Source organism: Humulus lupulus, chromosome 1 (assembly GCF_963169125.1).
Source record: "Humulus lupulus chromosome 1, drHumLupu1.1, whole genome shotgun sequence".
In the NCBI taxonomy this organism is placed as follows: Eukaryota; Viridiplantae; Streptophyta; class Magnoliopsida; order Rosales; family Cannabaceae; genus Humulus; species Humulus lupulus.
The window spans coordinates 58,733,084-58,754,255 of NC_084793.1; the positions used below are offsets into that span (position 1 = coordinate 58,733,084).

Sequence of the window (21,172 nt, forward strand, 5' to 3'; positions counted from 1 at the left end):
GAGGAGATTGATAGCTGTTAATGGTGAATGTTCATGATTGATTTTCTTTGGCATCTATCATCTATTTATATAAGCAAAAGGTTGTAAGGGAGACAGAAGGAATCTCATCCTCTTCGCACACAATAAGGCTAACATGATTGTGATTTTGATCTAAACATATAATTGAGGATGTTGATGGTATGTCTCCCAACCACTATGTCCGGATCTTGTTATTGAATATTATATAACAACATGCAAAAGGCTTGCATTATCAAATAATGAGTGATTAATATATTTGCAACGCACGAGTCCATTGAACACAACCTTTTTAAGAAAGAAGCAGTGACCATTCTATGCAGATCACCATAGCTCCGAATGAGACAAGAGATGCGGGTATCTCATAATAGAGCTGGTTGTGTTTTCAAATACTTTGAAACTGGTGAGAAAGTTTGCTGATGATTCCATTGGTCTCCTCTCAATAAGACAGCAGTGTAAGTTCCATTGCATTAAGCATGTGAAAATTAAATCTAAGATTGATATATTTATCATTTTCCAGAGACAACTAGAATCTTTACAGACTTGACATTGGGATTTAATACACGTTTAGTCTTATATGTAGGCATGCACACTGTGTTGCAAACAAGGAAGAGGCAGTGACCATCCTATCCAGATCGGCAAACGTTTATTGCAGGTAAAATTCAATGCTGAATGATAATTATTGCATAAATCCCACGTGACAACGATCAAGCTGCAATTTATAATTAATTTGATGATTAAGCATTTCACTATTGTCTTTGTTTTTAACTGTTCATTTTCTTTTTACCGTAGAATAACTCTTTCACTCAAATAAGTGCATGACTGCTAAAATAAAGTACGGTGAAGAGAGAAATATGAAGCACGAATTTGGTCGAGGAGTCTTTTAAATTTACTATGAATATACATGTATATCCTATCTTTAATAAGTGTACATGAGCAATTTCCATCTAGGCTATCAAAATATTTGATGCCGATGCTAGAAAGCATATATGATCTTCTATAAACTAGTTGTTGTGGATGTTGAGAAGGGAAACTCTTGTTTTGATTAAACGCCTGAACAAAGATTCTAGCTTTTCTTCATAGTCTTGAACGCACATCTCGAGATTTTTCAGCTCTAGCATAGCTTGGTTAGCTTTGTTTGTCTCCTGACTCAAAAGGACATCGTCCACCTTTGCGAATTCATTTGCAACATCTTCATGGCAGCCAAATCTTTTGCTTTGCACGAGCTTTGAAACTAGAGACCAGCCACCAAGCTTAGAATGTGTCTTTGGTCCAGAAATAAAGGACAACAATGACTCAAATGCGGAAAGAGTGACAGCTTCCACCTTTCTCAAAACACTAACCAAAGTTGCGATGTCACTATCTTTGGTGGAAGGAGATGCTGAGTTTTTTGATTCAACACCTTTCACACTTTTCAAGGCTTTTTGGATTGCCTTTTTTACTACTTTCCTTGAGGCAGAGTATTTTCTAATCTCACTCTCAAGACTAACTTTTCTTCGCATGGTTGATTGAATATCTCGTGCGCATTCCTTTGTGTGCAAAATAGCATCCTTGGCTGCACTGCACATGTCCAAGAGCCTAAGAGATCCGTCCACTAATTCATCAACCCATTTCTCTTGGCGGCCTTGGGAAATGGCATGTTGAGTGAGGGGTAACTGAAGCAACTTCTCAACACAAAGGTGCAAATCCACAAGACCATTGAGTTGGTGGGCAATGGAAGATGATGATGATGATGTTGAAGTTGCTAGAGAAGCGCCTAATCCGATCAAATGGTCATTGCACTCTTCAATAAGTGGATGTGATTTGGAAGGCAAGCTGTTTGAGCGAATATGTAAGTTTGATTTTAAGGCAGCCATATTATTTTTTACTCAGGAAAGAGAATTTGGCCTAAAAGTTTTGAATGAGATAAGTTCTCTGCCATCTACTCTATCTGTATTTATATAAATATCATTAGGTGAGGAAGACATGAAGCATCTTCTTATTAAAATATGGATTAAAGCGTAACAACACTTGAGATTCAGATTAATTTGGGTGTGTACAGTGTAGCGATGTTTATGCAATGCTCCCTGCCCACCCATTTCTCCAACTCATTTCTTAATTATATTAGCTTATAAATCTTAGAGCATCTGTTTTCATAAATACTTACTTGATATTTTACATGCAACATGTACCAGTGGGTATGACACATTTTTCAGTAGTTCAAATCAAAGTGCCATTAATTAATGTTTGTCTCATATATTATGTGTGCCACTGTATGATATTGAAATTTTAATATAAATATAGCTATTGTTGGAGCCCTGCTCATGTACATAGAGAATAAATTATGTGAAGCAATATTAATAGCTAGGGAACCATTAAATTAACTAATAGTATCGTTATTATTATAATAATTATACACATCTCAAACATGATTGTTACGTAAAAGAAATACCAGACCTTCAATCAATACCCCTAGGCCTATAAACACTGTTTCTTAATAAGAGAAGAAAAAGAAGATTTATAAATTGCACTGTCCCCAATACAGAAAGAGCAAAGAGATACTTTCTTTTCTTATTGCTTAGATGCGTGTGATCTGAGCTTCCAGCTGGCTTTGCTCTGACAATTTATTTTAATATATAAAGAAAAATTTTCTACGTCCTACGGGTGGCAATTCGTGTTATCGTATCATAATCGTGTCGACACGATTAGAGTAAACCCGTACACGACACGATTATTATTCGTGTCAGAAATCCAAACCCGTACACGACACGATTATCTTAGCGGGTTACACGTGTCGACACGATAACACGTTTAATAAATTTGTCATTTGACACAAATCTAAAACTGACACGATTAATACACAATTAAACGTGTAATGACACGACACGAAATTGACACGATTAACATAATATAAATAAATTAAAATGTTTATATAATCTTAAACGTGTCTTAAGCGTGTCATTTTCGGGTTAAGCGGGTTGACCCGAAAATGACACGTTTAATAAAGGTGTTAAACGTGTCGATACGATTATGACACAAAAATTAAACGTGTCACCCAAACCCATTTATTTCGTGTCGTTTTCGAGTCGTGTCATCGTGTCGTATCGAAAATTGTCAGCCCTAGTCCTACAGGTGGAGCTCTCAGTGTTTCTCAACCCGTTAATATTTTTTAGAGTAATTTTTTTTTATAACTATGTATATTGTAGCTATTTAGAGCATCTGCAAATTTTCAGAAAATTACGAATCGTTTACAATACTGAAAACTAGGTTAAAATATGTTGTTTTCCACGCGCATAAAAAAAATTAGTCACGTGTGCAACAACATGCTTGAACTTAGTTTTCGGTACTGTAAACTATTCAGAATTTTCTGAAATTTGACAGGATGCTCTAAATAGCTACAATATACACGTTCATAAAAAAAGTCGCGCCGAAAACTGTTCACAGATTGAGAACACTAAGAGCCCCACCGGTAGGGCTTAAAGTGAAGCTCCTGTGTAGGAGAATTCTCCTATATATATTCTATATAAAAAATGTGTTGATAACAAATTTTTTTGTTTTAAAGGTATTTTATTTTTATTTGTTAACTTTGACAGAATATTTTTATATTTGACGGTAAATTATAAACATTAATTAAACTTAAATAAATAATTAAATAAATTAAAATATGATATTTTTGAGATATTTTACTATGATAATTATTTAAAAATAATAAAACTATATATTTCATAATTTAAATAAAATTTAAGTAAACTTGAACTTAATATTATATAAAATATATAATATATAATATTTTGTTATTACATTCAAATTCAAAAACTAGAACTAATATAAACTTAAAAAAAATAAAGAAATTATTCAAAATAGAATTTTTTAAAAAAATATTTTGTGATAATTTAAATAATTAAATAATAATAATATAAATATATATCATTTTTTTATTTTATAAATTTGTGTGATAGTTTGTTTTTTATCAAGTGAATGAAGCTCTTTTTCTTCATCAAATTCACTAAAGGACATTGTGAGAACTAAAAATAGTTGATACATGTATAATACTGTCTACACTATGACTTTTTCTATTCTTTATTTTTATTATTAATTTCTTTTTAAATATTATTGTATTTTATATATATTTCGTGTAGTCGTGTAAATATATATATTTATGTCAACGCTGTGTTTAGATATCATATATGTAGAAATTATTGATATAAATATTTATATATACTATAGAATTATAATTCATTCTATTTTATATATATAGTTAAAAAACAGTGAACGAGTTTTTATTAAAATTATAGACAATATTTACAACTTTAAAACTAAACAAACGTGAATGCTTCTACCTAGTATATCTCTTCTATATAAAAAGGTTTTAACGGTTTTTTATTTTTTTCTGTTAACTTTAACGAAATATTCTTATATTTAAGAGAATATTCTTATATTTAACGGTAGATTGTAAACATGACTAAAACTTAAATAAAATTAAATAATTAAAAAAATTAAAAAAAGATATTTTTAATAGATATTTTACAATCATAATTATTTAAAAATAACAAAACCATATATTTAATAACTTAAATAAAATTTAATTAAATTTAAACTTAATATTATATTAAACATAAAATATATAATCTTTTGTTGTCACTGCCACATTAAAATACTAGAAGAAACATAAACTTAAACAAAAAATTAATTAATTAATTAATTAAAATAGAATATTTTTTAAGATATTTTATGATAATTTAAATAATTAAATCATATTTATTTAAAAAATAATAAATGTATATATATCATTTTTTTATCTTATAAATTTGTGTGATATTTTGTTTTTTCTCAAGTAATTGAATCTCTTTTTCTTCATCAAATTCACCAAATGACATTGTGAGATATATTAGAAACTAAAAATAGTTTATGCATGTATATTACTGTCTACACTATGACATTTTCTATTATTATTTTATTTCTATTATTAATTTCTTTTTAAATATTATTGTATTTTATATATATGTCATGTAGCCATGTAAATATATATTTCTGTCAATGTTGTGTTTAGGTGTCATATATGTAGATTATTGATATAAATATTTATATATACTATAGAACTATAATTTATTCTATTATATATATTTAAAAAAAAAAACAGGAAACCAATTTTTATTAAAATTATTGACAATATTTACAAATGCATGTTGCTTTTACCTAGTATATATATATATATATATATATACTAGATACAAGCAACGTGCAATGCACGTTTTCTTAGTTTTAAAGTTGTAAACACTGTCTATAAGTTTAATAAAAACGGGTTCATTGTTTTTTTAATATATATATATAATAAAATGAATTATAATTATATAATATATATAAATATTTATATCAATAATCTCTACATATATATCATCTAAACACAACGTTAATATATATATATATATATGTTTGTACGACTATATGACATATATATAAAATATAATAATATTTAAAAAGAAATTAATAATAGAAATAAAATAAGAATAGAAAAAGTCATAGTGTAGACAGTAGTATACATGCATCAACTATTTTTAGTTTCTAATGTATCTCACAATGTCATTTGGTGAATTTGGTGAAGAAAAATAGTTTCAATCATTTGATAAAAAATAAATTATGATACAAATTTATAAGATAAAAAAATTATGTATGCATTTATTATTTTTAAATAAATATAATTTAATTATTTAAATTATCATAAAATATTTTTAAAATATCATTTTTTAATTAATTAATTATTTATTTAATTTTATTTAAATTTAAGTCAGGTTTACAATCTATTGTTAAATATAATAATATTCTGTTAAACTTAATTGAAAAAAAATAAAAAACTGTTAAAACCAAAAATTTATTTTATCTGCACACTTATTATATAGAAGAGATATATGTGAGAAAAACACATTTAAACAGAAAAAAAAATGTTGAAGTGGCATTTGTCTTCAAAATTAAATAAAACTAAGTTTCCTGCAAATCAAAATTGGATTTCTTTTTCTGTTTGTTATTGTTATGTATAAACTAAGTCTCCAAATTGACACAATAAATAAACAGAAAAAAATGAATTCCGCATCAAATCTAGGAAATTTTGAAAATTGGAATCTAAAAATGAGATTTTTGAGTCTTTTTTTAAGGACCAAAATTCATCTAAAAGAAAATATTTTGTAATATGTTCTTAAAAGCTTATTTGTCTCTTGATAATATCTTCCCCCTTTCTTAAACACACATTCAACCACTCTAATCTAAAGAGCACACAAAGCAATATATATTTAAGTTTGGAGAATCCAAATTTTACAGTAATTATTGTCATCGTACTCTATCAATAATAATAATAATAATAATAATTGTCGTCATAAACTACAAAATTACGAATGCTTAGATAAAAATTCATCCCATATTTAGTTTATATTGGATTTAATTGCATAAAGGCATCCGCCTGATAAAGAATGCCTTAGTATATGCATGGAAATCGACATGTAAGCAGTATCCTTAATCAAATTAACATGAATTTATGCTCATTCGTCCATTTATATGCATTGTCTTCATAATGATAAAAAGTTTCTATCAACCATAATCTGAATGTGATCATAGTCAAGATGTTGAGATAATTTATTCTTCAGGTTCTTGCAAGAGTAATCCATATTTGGGGAAAAGAAGTTCGTAAAAGTTTAGAAAACGATTGTAATATTTGTACTATTGAGTCATATTCATGTGGAATTTAACCGTTGGTAAACAGAACATATGAGAGAATATATAATTTGTATCTGAAAAGTTGTTCAAATGTATATCTCATTTATATATGTACTAGAATGAAAAGCTGGTTCCCAGGCTTTTCCATTGCTATATGAATTTTGTATGCCTAAATTTCTACCTAATTACTATTGTGTTTATACTGAGCTAGTGTTTGAGGATGTTGAGCAGAGAAACTCTGGTTTTGATCAAACCCCTGTAAAGGCTCTCAACCCCTCCTTCAAAATCTTGAATGCAAGACTCCACTGATTGGAGCTCATTTTGTGCATTCTCTACAAGCTTGTTATCTGTTTTCTTTATCTTCTTGCTGATGAGGCTGGCCAAGGCAGCATCTGCACTTGCGAATTCGTTAGATTCGTTGACTCCCTCGCAAGCTACTCTTCTGGAATTCATCATCTTTGAAACTAATGACCAGCTGTTTGGTTTTGATGATTTTGTTTCGGAGACGAAGGAACTCAATGATTCAAAAACGCTGAAAGTGATCGACTCAACCTCTCTCAACATGCTAACGATTTCAGCAGTCTCTTCTTCCTTCCTAAGGGACGAACTGATTTTGGATTTGTTTTCCATTGTCTTGGAAAGTGCTTTCTTCATCATCTTTCTAGACCTCAAAAAAAATTTAACCTCGCTTGAGAGACTGATTTCACCACCATGTTTTCTTCGCATAACTGATTGAAGTTCTTGAGTAGATTCCTTTATTTGCAACAAGGCATCCTTGGCTGTGTTGCAAAGATCCAAGAGTCTAAGAGATCCATCCAAAACAACATCAACCTCTTTCTCATTCTGCTCTTTGGACAGTGCTTGTTGATTGAGAGGTAACGAAAGCAACTTATCAACGCAATCATGGAGATCTTGAAGTCCATTTAGCTTGGAGGAGACAGATGTGGATGAGGAAGAAGTGGCTTCAAAAGACCTCAATCTGCACAGCAAGTCATCAAATTCAGGGATGAGAGGGTGTTGCTTTGAGGGAAAGCTATTGGAGCGAACGTGGTATGCTGCCATTTTTCTTTTCTAGCAAAGGAGAGGAGATAAGAGGTAGCTATTGAATATGTTTGAACTTGATTGCTTTCCTTTGCCATATACAATCTCTATATATACTCGTATACATATGTATGGGAAGGCGAGACAAGTGGAATCTCCTCGTTTTCAATACACTGAGCCTAACACGATTGTGATCTGTGATGTAGACATATATGGTGATAATGTTTGTGCTGTGTCCCCCCCCATCCTTCTCCACCAAGTCCGAATCTTATATAATTAAAATACCATCTTCATGTTTCAGAATAAAAAATAACCATTTCATTTTGCAATGCAGGAGTGAATTGACAGTACCTTTCGTCTAAAGCAACCAAAAGGCAAATGACCCCTCCGTTCGGATCACCACCTGTTACCACACGAGACAATAAGCATAGATATATTTTCATTCGTACAATACAACGGCATGTACCGTTGATGCCCTTAAACAATCATGTAGAGACAAATATTAGAGAAATAGAGTAAATAAAAGAATTGAAAGTATTGTGTATGACTAAGAATAAATACAATTGTTGTGGATTTTATGGCTACGCAAGTATACGTAATCGCAATTTGTAATAAATCTCGATAAAAACATGTATTGTCCCACAAAGACTGATTTATTAAATACCAAATAATTAATTTCTAGTTTCTATTTGGCTAATGAAACTGGATTTGTGAAATTTGAAAACAAGAAAACAGAAATAATTAAAAATTGCAGAAATCAAATAATAACAAGAACAGAGGGATTAAATTCACTATGAAACAATTAGGAATCCTAATCTTCCCTATTATCCACTCTATTATTCTATAATGCAATTATCACTGAAATGATAGGCAAGCCAAAGTGTTATCTATTCGGGTTAAGAAATAGAAAACTCGACCTAATGTAAATTCTCTATATTTCTATGGTCAATTCAAACAATAGGAAGCAATGAATACAACCATAAATCACATAAACCAATTATTTGATACTCTCATTCTAAATTGAAATCTATGTCTATTCAATTTTAGCATATTTAAATCTCACTTTTCAGATTTTGATTCAAATTCATAAATCGTATGTAAAAGGTGCACAGTCAATCACATACACAATAAACACAAACGGAATAGATTTCAGATGAAGAAGAAATAGATAAATGCATATAATCATAATAGAGTTTCAAGAGAGTCAATTAGAAAATCTAAACAGAAATTTAGTTCATAAACATGACTAAATAAAACATAAATATAGAATTTAACATACTCTAAATCAAAAGATAAAGAAAAAGAACTCTAGGTTTTTGTTTCTTCTCTAGCCTCCTTCTTGCTTAATTTGATCTCCTTCCCTCCTCTAAAAACGTCATTAAGGAAGATTTTATAATTCCTAATTAATTTTGTATGAAAAGACAAGATTTCCCCTAAAAATTCCCTTAAATTATACTTCCGTACGGACTCTAGCGCTGGGGCGCCACGAGATAGCGCTAAGGCGCAATAAATAAATCACAAAATATGCATCTGGAAAGCTGATAGCGTTGGGGCGCTGAAATGTAGCGCCGAGGCGCTACAACCTGCATTAATTTATGCTCTCTGTTACTCGATAGCACTGGGGTGCTATATATTAGCGCTGGGGGCGCTGTTTGTACATAATAGAACGGAAACTCGTTTCGAACAGCCTGCAGCATCAACTCATCGTATTTTGATCATAACTCCTTAGATATAACTCTGAATTGAATGATTCAAAAAGATATGGAAAGCTAAGAAAAATATCTACAACTTCTATTTCTAGAAGTGTTTCCAAAAATTGATGAAAGCATGATCAAAATGCGTCTTGAAGTCTCAGACTTACGTTATAGAGCATAAACGACGTGTGTTGAGCATCTTCAATGTAGTATTTTCCACACATAATGTCTTGAAACTCCACAATCTACACGAAATCCATCTTATTCATCATATTTAACAAGTTTCTTCTCATTTCACTCTATATTATGTACTTGACCATTAAAACCTGAAACAAGAAGAAAACAAGCATAAATCTGCACTAAACAATCCTAAATAACTAAAAACATAACATAAAACAATCTCTAAAATGAACCTAACAAATTCCCCCAAACTCAAAATTTACTCGCCCTCAAGTAAAAAAACTCCAAACAATCCTAAAAATATAAAACAACCAACCAAAAACAAATCAAGTTGACAACAACAAATTAAGCCTCCAAATTATGTCTGTCTTGCTCATATAGTTTTTAGAAAAAAAATACAACCATAATGATAATCTAGAATTTCGATCAAAATATTTCTTCAACTCACTCAAGTCAAAACAAATATATGCTCTCCTAATCATGATAAATAAATAACATGCATTTGAATCCATTTAAGCTTACCAAATTACTCACCACAAACCATCAAATCTTATTATCTCATATGCTTGCATCACTTTCTACTCTCTACTAATATAGACAACACATGCTCAAGAATCAGTAGGACTTTTATAGATTATAACGATAGGCTTAGGCATGGATAGATGAAATGTCATTTAAGCTCAAAATTACCATAAGCATACAAACCATACGAACCAAACTTGATATCCACATTACAACCCAATGACAATCCTAATGTTTTTTTTAGAGATTGAGAAAATTCACACTTACACTTTTTTCTTTCAAAATTACACTACCCCAAACTTGTCTTTCACTGCATGTTCAAAAGGAGTGTAATCTACTTTCAATATATATTTTATTCTTTTTGAATATTTCTCAATCTATTTTTCTTCAATTTGGTTTCAATTGATAACACCCAATCCAAAATACACACTATTACAAAACCAATCCCCAATCATCATTCAATTATATGCTCATGGTAATTATTCAAGGGAAATAAACATAATAAAGTATTTCAAGTAGGCTTAAAATAGGTCTTACAACAAAAAATTTAACATCAAGCTCAAAACGAAGGAAACTAGGTATTAAATTAATCAAGGTTGGCTTGAAAGGGTCAATCGTTCCAAAAATTGCATAAATCACCTTCCTAAACATGCATTATCTTGGATTTCATCAAGTAGCAAGCAAGCAAGTTCTAAGCATAATAACCAAAATTTAGCAAGCATAAATATCATCAAATGCACAATATTTATCTAAAAATCATGATCAAGCTCTCACATATTTAAATGGACCCAAGCAACTCAAAGAAATATTCAACCAAGCACACATATTTGGTTCAATTTTTATGGCTTTCATTTCATCAAACTATATGAGAAATTCATTCATTCATTATCATCAGCTAATCATTATCAACTTGACTGAGCAAACACTCTAAAAACCCTAGACACAACACAACCTAAATAAAAACAACATAATATTTCACAAAATTAAACCAAAACTATTACAGAGAACCTACTCAATATATACTCAACAAATCTCTTCCCCCAAACTTATTTAATACATTTTCCCCAATGTACAGATATAGTAAAAGAGAAGAAACTTACCAGGAGGACGACACAAGCTTCAAAAGGGAGGAGGCGATGGAGGAGTCAGAGATGGAGGGTACAGTGGAGGATAAGAAAAATAATGGTTGTCTGCCTCATTCATTGACCAACACCGAACCAGGACATTCAAACTATCCACATAGGAAAGCTCATGAGCATGTCGCTGATCCATATACATGTGCATATTCTGGTGAGATTGGATAAGATATTGATTTTGTTGCATAATGTAATCCAACCGATTATAAGTTCCTTGCGTCCCATAGTCTATGGGATCCCCGATAACAACCAATAGAGGGTCAACATGCATAGGATCATTTGGTGGAGGTTCCATATGCTCGTCTTGTGCTAGGGCATCTATTCGACATTGCCTTGCTAATCGAGGTCATGGGGCTGGTGCAACAGTGGGAAGAGGATATTCCGCTACAATAGCACGAGTAATGGGAGTTGTAAGCCCCTTTGGAATATCAGTGGATACTCAGGCACATTATGAGCTCGACATAAATCAGTAATAAAAGAGCCATGCCCAAGACCTCCCGTTGTAGTGCCACAAGATATATGCTTTATACTAGTAGGAATAGCACGCCTAAGATCCAAAGAAAACCCTTTCATTATCGCATAAACCATAAGAGCACGCTACACAGGAATGGTGGAAAAATGACTCACTGGAAGGAGACGACAACAAACAAAATATGTCCAAGCACGAGCCTCCCAATTCATTTGACACAATGACATAGTTTGAGGCACTCCATTCTTCATAGTCCATTGAGCCCCCGGGAAACACACTGTAGTAGCCACTTCTTCATAATCAATCTCATTAGCCAGGAAATTATAATACTTATAGTCAGCATCTTGTAAAGGAGTAGTCCTAAAAATAGCATTAACCAAACGACGATTGACTTTTACCATAACTCCTCTAACAATGACTTCATTTTTCAGATCTTGTGGATAATTGGCATAAAACTCATAGACCGGGCACTTGTTAAAATCAGTCAAATTCCCCTTCACAAAAGTAGCCCATCCTCTACGCGCTATGTTAGCCTGTATAGGCTCATAAATCGGATCCTCATTGGCTCACGTTGAAACTCCATACCTCTCTCATGAATCACTATCTTACGACACAATTTTTCATATCTTTCTGCCGCATCTTTACAAACAAAACGACCATTGTCATAATCCGGTGGAGGCGAGGGGTCCCTTCGACGCCTAGATGATGATGTCACAGTATTCCTTGTTTTTGGCCTCATTGTACACAAATCACAACCCTTACAGTCAAACAACAACCATCCAACACACCACCAACCCACAAAAATGTTCACAACAATTCTACCAAAATTTTGGCAGCACCTCCCCTTATTTTGCTTCCTTTCCCAAAACAATAATAATGCATAATATAATCCACTAGCAATTATGATCACAATTATACCCCAAAAATCCTAAATTTCTCTTCCAAAATTTTCAAATTCACCCCAAAAATTAATTAATAGAGATTAAAATGGAAAAATAAATGAGGGAACCTTACTTGATATGATCCATAATCAAAAACTTGTGAGGATGAGTCCACAAACCAAAAACCCATTAGAGTAGAAGCAATTTTCGGATTTGAGAGTAGGGCTTGAATGTAGAATAGATTTTTTATTTTAGAGAAAAAGAAGATGATGTAGTGCTTGGGTATGTTGAATTTGTGGAATAAAGAGGAGATTAGGGAAGGATTTGAGTGAGATTTAAGGTAGAGTGGGTGTGTAACGCCCTCGATAGCCAAGACCATTACACTGTGTGTTTATAAAAGTGCTAGACTCGCTAATCAAGTCGTTAAGTTGAAAACATGCTATTGAAACTATTGTGGAACTAGGGTTAAAAGATTTTGGTCTTAAAAGCAGCATCTCTTATAAATAAACGTTCTCTGCTTACACGGGATCCCAAAATCGATAGAAATAAAACCATTTACAAAAGATTCAAAATTTAATTACAGTATTATCCATACTAAGGAAAAATAGACAGTTAAGCAATCCCTGTCCTGATCCACTCCTCGGCCATGGCGACCGAACAGCTGACTATGTACATTCTGCCCCGCAGCCCTCCACCTCAGGGTTGGTCCAACTTGCCTTTGCCTTTACCTGCACCACGTAGCACCCGTGAGCCAAGACCCAGCAAGAAAACACAATAATAGAGCATAAGCAATCAACAGACAATCCAATATCTCATATCACATAGGCATGTTCTCAATCATATAAGCGTTCATGATAATCAAGTATTCAACATACTAAACATATCAACTCATACCAATCACCAATTTACAAATGATAACTAGGGTTAGCGCCCTTAGGCTGCACCCTCTGTTTATCCCACTGACTTCGGCCTGCTTAAACCGAGTTCAGTGAATATAAAGCTGTCCTTGGCTACCAGTGGCCAAGCCGTGCCCTGTGCGCCAATATTGTATACGGCACCCTTAGGCCGTTTATCACATGTCCCATGGAATAATACCATCTATGACATTATACAGATATCGGGAGCACTTAGTCCCATCATAAACATATAACCAGGTGCAGTTTTCTTACCTTTAAATTTGCTAGCTTTGTTCACTTGATCCGTGAGCACGATCCCCTTTGAGCCCTAGCGCACACCTAGTCACAACCATAGGTCAAAGTCATCACCAAACCTCAAGTCCAAAACCTAACCTCGGGACCAATCCCGAGCCCTTGGGAAGCCTCAATTCCACCAAACGAGGTGGTGGAATCGAACCGCAAACCCCCGGGCAAAAACCCTTGCAAATAACTCAAAAACCCTCTTTTAGAAGAAGGGTAGCGCTACAGAGCTCTTTGGAGGGAGCTACAGCGCTACAAGCAGAATCAAAATCCCCCAGACAACCAAGCCTAGCGCTACAGCGCCCAAAGGCTAGCGCTGTAGCGCTAGTCACAGAACCTGCACCCCTGCATTTTTCCTTCCTGCGATTTCCCCGAGCCAACCCTTACCAAAACTTTTCCAACCTTCAACCAAACTTAAAAATAAGCTTATCAACATACTCCACTCATCCCAAGCACCCCAAATACACAAAACCCAATCACATGCACCCCTAATCTCAAAATTCACCATGGTTGAACCTCAAACTCAGAAACTTCAGCACAACAGTCAAAACCTCAGAATTTAAAGCTTAGAATTTCATGCCTTCAATGGGGATTCGACCTTATGTTTGCCTCTACACCTCCTTGACTTACTCCTCCTCAAACCCTGGGCTTGAATTCCCTAGAATTCCCATCAAACTCAGCTTAGACACCTCAGTTCAAAACAAAAACCAGAAACTAAAGAAACTTCAAAGTCTTACCTCAACTGAATGGTTTGTTCTTGCTAAACCCTTGCCAATTCTTCAAGCCAGACCAAGAACTCTTGCCTCAAGCTTACTCTGGTTTCCCCTGGGTTTCTGCTCCAAAATACCTCAAGAATTGATGGAGATATGCCTAAACCGACCTTGGAAAATACCCTGCTCTTCTTTCCCTTCTTTTCCTTTCTTTTCTTTTCTTTTCCTACAGAGTTCTATTTCATTCTACAAACTCCACTAAGCATAAAGCCTCAGTTATGCCTATCCTTATATGCCAAATGACCACAATACCCTCCCCTTTAATTCTAAATCCTTTAATCCACCTAGGGGCGTTTTGGTCATTTCACCCAATTCCCGCTAATTCCTCGAGTGTCTCTAATATTTTCCGCTTACTTCCCGATACCTAATTAATCACCAATTATATTCCTCAATGTCAAAATCAACCCCTATATATTCTCTAAATTCCCATTTATACCCCCAGGCTCGCCCCGAGCCGGTTATAAATCCCTGTCGTGACTTTTTCGCTAACCTGCTCACTAGGATCGTCTCGAATCACAAATCACAAATATATATCCACATAATAATGTGGCCTCAACAATTATCACATATATACAGTTATGCCCTCAACGGGCCAAAATTACAGTTATGCCCTTTCTAAGCTAATCAGGGCCTACATGCATACTAATACACATAGTCATGCATCTCAAATATTCAAATAGCCATAAAACATGCTTTTAATCATTAAATCACATATATTCTGATTATGCCCTCCCGGCACACTAATCAAGGCCCTTAAGCCTTATTAGTAAATTTGGGTCGTTACAACTTTCCCCTCCTAATGAGAATTTTGTCCTCGAAATTTACCTGCATAACTCGGGATACTGATCCCGCATTGCTGTCTCAAGCTCCCAAGTCGCTTCCTCGACCCTACTATTCCTCCACAACACCTTGACCAGAGGAATCGTCTTATTCCGCAATACTTTATCTTTTCGATCCAAGATCTGAATCGGTTGCTCTTCATAAGCCAAATCTTTCTGTAACTCCAAGTCTTCATACTTTAACACATGAGTCACATCTGAGACGTACTTCCGAAGCATAGAAACATGGAATACGTCATGAACTCCAGACAACGATGGTGGCAAGGCTAATCTGTAAGCCACCTGACCAATCCTTTCCAGGATTTCAAATGGTCCAATGAATCTAGGGCTTAACTTGCCCTTCTTTCCAAACCTCCTCACTCCTCGCAGAGGTGAAACTTGAAGGAACACGTGGTCTCCAACCTGGAACTCCACATCTCTACGCTTAGGATCAGCGTAGCTTTTTTGTCTTCTCTGAGAGGCGAGCATCCTAGCTCGGATTTTCTCTATAGCTTCACTTGTTCTCTAAACCATATATGGCCCCTAATACTTCCTCTCACCCATCTCATCCCAATGGATTAGTGATCTACACTTCCTCCCATACAACATCTCATAGGGAGCCACTCCAATTGTTGACTGATAACTATTGTTATACGAAAATTCAATCAACGGAAGATACTCCATGAACCCTCAGAGTCAATCACACACGCTCTGAGCATATCCTCCAATACCTGAATCGTCCTCTCAGACTGTCCGTCAATCTGAGGATGAAAGACTGTACTTAACTTTAACTGAGTTCCCAAAGCTTTCTGCAAACCGCTCCAAAACTTGGAAGTGAAGATAGGATCCCGATCCGACACTATAGACTTAGGAACCCCATGGAGACGTACAATCTCCCTCACATACAACTCAGCATACTGATCCACAATATATGTCGATCTCACAGGAAGAAAATGGGTTGATTTGGTATACCTGTCCACTAACACCCACACCTAGTCATGAAGCCCAGCCGTTCTGGGTAAGCCTCCAAAAAAATCCATAGTAATGTCCTCCCATTTCCACTCAGGAATCCCTAACGGCTGAAGCAACCCTGCTGGTCGCTGATGCTCAGCTTTCACCTGTTGACAGGTTAAGCATCTGGCTACATACTCTACCACATCCTTTTTCATCCCGGGCCACCAATATAACGTCCGTAAATCTTGGTACATCTTCGTGGTACCCGGATGAAGTGAGTACGGCGTCGTATGGGACTCATCCAATATCTCTCATCTGATTCCCTCATCTGCTGGAACACAAATCCGTCTCTGATACTGAAGCAACCCAACCTCAGATATAGAATAGTCTTTAGCTACCCCGCTAAGACATTCTCTCTAATCCCTTGTAACTGAGCGTCTGCCAACTGTCCTTCTCTGATCTACTCTAGCAGGGTCGACTGCAGAGTAATATTGGCCAATCGGCCTACCACCAACTCTATCCCCTCTCTGACCATCTTATCAGCTAACTCCCTTGAGATCTAGGTGGAACTATACAACTGACCTGGGCCTCTCCGGCTCAACGCATCCGCCACTACATTGGCTTTCCCCGAATGGTAAAGAATATCACAATCATAGTCCTTTATCAACTCAAGCCAACGCCTCTATCTCATATTCAGGTCCTTCTGTGTAAAGAAATACTTCAGATTGTTATGGTTAGTGTATACCTCGCACTTCTCCCCATACAGATAATGTCGCCAAATCTTCAATGCGAATACCACCGCTGCTAACTCCAAATCATGGGTAGGATACCGCTGTTCATACTCCTTCAGCTGTCGTGATGCATAAGCTATAACCTTCTCATTCTGCATCAACACACAACCTAAACCCAACCTCGATGCATCGCAGTAAACAACAAACTTCCCTTCCCCCGAAGGAAGACTCAACACAGGTGCTGTAATAAGTCGTCGCTTCAGCTCTTGAAAACTGTCTTCGCACTTGTCTGACCAGATAAACTTCAAATTCTTCCGTGTTAATTCTTTCATTGGTGCTGCTATCTTCGAAAAGCCCTCTACAAACCGTCTGTAGTAACCTGCCAAACCAAGAAAAATCCGCACCTCTGAGGCGTTCCTTGGCCTCGGCCAATCCCTAACCGCCTCTACCTTAGATGGGTCCACCTTAATCCCATCTGCACCCACGATATGTCCAAGGAATGTCACTTCTGGTAACCAAAATTCACATTTCTTAAACTTGGCGTACAACTGATGCTCCCTCAACCTCTGTAAAACATGTCGAAGATGAAGCTCATGCTCAGCCTCTGAACTAGAGTACACCAAGATGTCGTTGATGAAGACAATAACAAACTGATCCAGAAAGTTCTTGAACACCCTGTTCATTAGATCCATAAAGGCTGCTGGGGCATTGGTCAAACCAAATGACATGACCAGAAACTCATAGTGCCCGTACCGCGTTCGGAAGGCCGTCTTCGGTATATCCTCATCCTTGATCCTCAGATGGTGATAACCAGATCGAAGATCAATCTTTGAGAACACCGTCTTACCCTGTAGCTGATCGAACAAGTCATCAATCCTTGGTAGGGGATACTTATTCTTAATAGTCAACTTGTTCAATTCCCGATAGTCTATGCACATTCTCAAAGTCCCATCCTTCTTCTTCACAAACAATATTGGAGCACCCCATGGCAAGTAGCTAGGCCTGATAAATCCCAAATCCAGTAGCTCCTGCAGCTGTATCTTCAATTCTTTCAGTTCCGCCGGTGCCATCCTATATGGTGCCCTCGACACTAGCTCTGTTCCCGGTGCCAACTCAATGACAAACTGAATCTCCCTACGTGGCGACAACCCTGACAAATCCTCCGGGAACACATCCAGGAACTCACAAACCAGTTTGGTCTTCTCCGGTCCTACTGGTGAAACCCTGGTGGTATCCACCACACTAGCCATAAAACCTATACACCCTCCTTGTAACAGATCCCTAGCTCTCAATGTCGATATCCTGGGTACGCGGGGTCCATGCACCGCTCCCACAAAAACAAAGGGATCCTCGCCCTTTGGCTCAAAAGTCACCATCTTCTTCCTGCAGTCAATGGTAGCTCCATATTTAACCAACCAATCCATACCTAGAATCATATCAAAGTCCTCCATACCTAACTCAATTAAGTCTACTGATAACTCCCTACCATCAACCATCACTGCCAGTGCTCTAACCCACCTCCTAGATACTACCAGTTCCCCTGTAGCCAAGATAGTCCCAAACCCTGAAACACAATACTCACTAGGTCTACACAGTCTATCAATCACCTTACTATAAAAAAATGAGTGTGTAGCACAAGAGTCAATCAATACAGTAAAAGGAGTGCCAGCACTAGAAAGCTGACCTGTCACTACCGAGGGGCTAGCCTCAGCCTCTACCTGTGTCAGGGTGAATACTCGAGCTGGAGTCAAGCTATCCACCTTCCCCGCATCTCCCTTCTTCATTGTCGGGCAATCTTTCTTGAGGTTTCCCACCACCCCGCACACATAACAGGCCTTAGCCCGACACTCGCCCGGATGGCGTCTTCTGCACCTTGTGCACTCAGGATAAGTCCTCCATGTATCACCACCTCCCTGACGGCCTCCCTGAGTACCCCGACCTCTCCTATCGAAGCCAGGAGCGATCGGAGCATCAGGGGTCTTCCTCTTCAAATCACTGGGGCCTTCGCCCCTACCAAAACCAGCATATAGAGGCACCGCCCTGCGGCCCTCCCGTCTCACTGCACTTTCTCTCCAAATCTTATTCTCCGCTTCCTCAGCGGTAAGAGCCTTTTCTACAGCCTGGGCATAAGTTGTCCCCCCAGGAACTGTTGTAATCCTCACATCTCGGGCTATCATAGCATTAAGCCCTCTAATGAATCTGTCCTGCCTAGCTGCATCAGTAGGCACAAGATCTAGTGCGAATTTCGCAAATCTGTCAAACTTTAGGGCATACTCTGTAACTGTCATACTGCCCTGAACTAACCCCACGAACTCATTCACTTTCACTGCCCTGTTGGCAACATTATAATACTTTTGATTGAACAAGTCCTTAAATCCTTCCCAAGTCAAAGTAGTAACATCTCTGGTCTGTGATGCCACCACCCACCAAATTCGGGCATCCTCTCTCAGCATATATGTGGCACAGGCCACTCTGTCATGTCCTTATAGCCTCATAAAATCAAGAACGGTAGTAATCATAGTCATCCACTGCTCAGCCTTCAGTGGATCTGGTCCTCCCTCAATGATTGGGGGTTGTTGCTTCCTGAACCGCTCATACAACGGTTCCCACTTGTTTCCAACCTCAACTAGCTGCACAACAGGAACCACTGCAGGTGGCACAATGGGGGCAACACTCCCAGATGGAACCTGCTGTCGCAAAATTCGGATCTGTGCATCTTGGCTCTGTAGCCGAGCCTGCATATCTGCCATCAACTGCTGCCAGTTCTCAGGGACTGGCAGAGGGGTCTGGCCCTGATCATCATCTCTAGTCCCGGACCTACCGGCTAGTCGCGTAGATTTTCTTGGATGCATAATTATCTAAGTCAATCTGCAATCAGCGACTCGGCAATCAGACTATGATGACAGGGTAATAATCCTTTCATAATCCATTATTTGGAACTTCATTCATTTACAAGCAATCAATTTCATAGCAATCTATCCAAATATTCACCCATATATTCATTCACATGCATAGCAGTGCTGATAAGCACGCCTCAATAGCATCAAGCAATAGTCAAGGGCCAGGCCCTATCAGTATCTCATGCTCCCTATTAATCAAACAAATATCAACAGTCATATCTCATTCAAATCATTTAAGCACATAATCATGTGTACACAATTTACCAAACCCTGAGTCGAGCTTGTCTTTCGCGGCGAATGTACATGTCCAGCCAGTCTTCAGGAACCCATAAACCTAGGACGCTCTGATACCAAGTTGCAACGCCCTGGATAGCCAAGACCGTTACACTGTGTGTTTATAAAAGTGCTAGACTCGCTAATCAAGTCGTTAAGTTGAAAACGTGTTATTGAAACTATTGTTGAACTAGGGTTAAAAGATTTTGGTCTTAAAAGCAGCATCTCTTATAAATAAATGTTCTCTGCTTACACGGGATCCTAAAATCGATAGAAATAAAACCATTTACAAAAGATTAAAAATTTAATTATAGTATTAGCCATACTAAGGAAAAATAGAAAATTAAGCAATCCCTGTCCTGATCCACTCCTCGGCCATGGCGACCGAACAGCTGACTATGTACATTCTGCCCCGCAGCCCTCCACCTCAGGGTTGGTCCAACTTGCCTTTGCCTTTACCTGCACCACGTAGCACCCGTGAGCCAAGACCCAGCAAGAAAACACAATAATAGAGCATAAGCAATCAACAGACAATCCAATATCTCATATCACATAGGCATGTTCTCAATCATATAAGCGTTCATGATAATCAAGTATTCAGCATACTCAACACATCAACTCATACCAATCACCAATTTAGAAATGATAACTAAGGTTAGCGCCCTTAGGCCACATCCTCTGTTTATCCCACTGACTCCGGCCCGCTTAAACAGAGCTCAGTGAATATAAAGATGACCTTGGCTACCAGTGGCCAAGCCGCGCCCTGTGCGCAAATATTGTATACGGCACCCTTAGGCTGTTTATCACATGTCCCATGGAATAATACCATCTATGACATTATACAGATATCGAGAGCACTTAGTCCCATCATAAACATATAACCGGGTGCAGTTTTCTTACCTTTAAAT

At 36.6% G+C, this 21,172-nt stretch overlaps 2 protein-coding genes across 2 annotated transcripts; both read right to left on the reverse strand.

The window, feature by feature from the left end:
• Positions 1-1,019: 1,019 nt before the first annotated feature.
• On the reverse strand, positions 1,020-1,871 carry LOC133815242 (uncharacterized). The gene has a single exon (XM_062248100.1). It carries the CDS (start codon positions 1,869-1,871, stop codon positions 1,020-1,022), a length of 852 nt encoding a protein of 283 aa, XP_062104084.1.
• Positions 1,872-6,800: 4,929 nt separating this feature from the next.
• On the reverse strand, positions 6,801-7,792 carry LOC133833856 (uncharacterized). The gene has a single exon (XM_062263495.1). The coding sequence runs from the start codon at positions 7,759-7,761 to the stop codon at positions 6,907-6,909; it is 855 nt and encodes a 284-aa protein (XP_062119479.1). The 5' UTR covers positions 7,762-7,792; the 3' UTR covers positions 6,801-6,906.
• Positions 7,793-21,172: the final 13,380 nt, after the last annotated feature.

Coding starts and splice junctions, on each gene's coding strand:
- LOC133815242 (XM_062248100.1), bottom strand. CDS start 1,871: ATGGCTGCCTTAAAATCAAACTTACATATTCGCTCAAACAGCTTGCCT.
- LOC133833856 (XM_062263495.1), bottom strand. CDS start 7,761: ATGGCAGCATACCACGTTCGCTCCAATAGCTTTCCCTCAAAGCAACAC.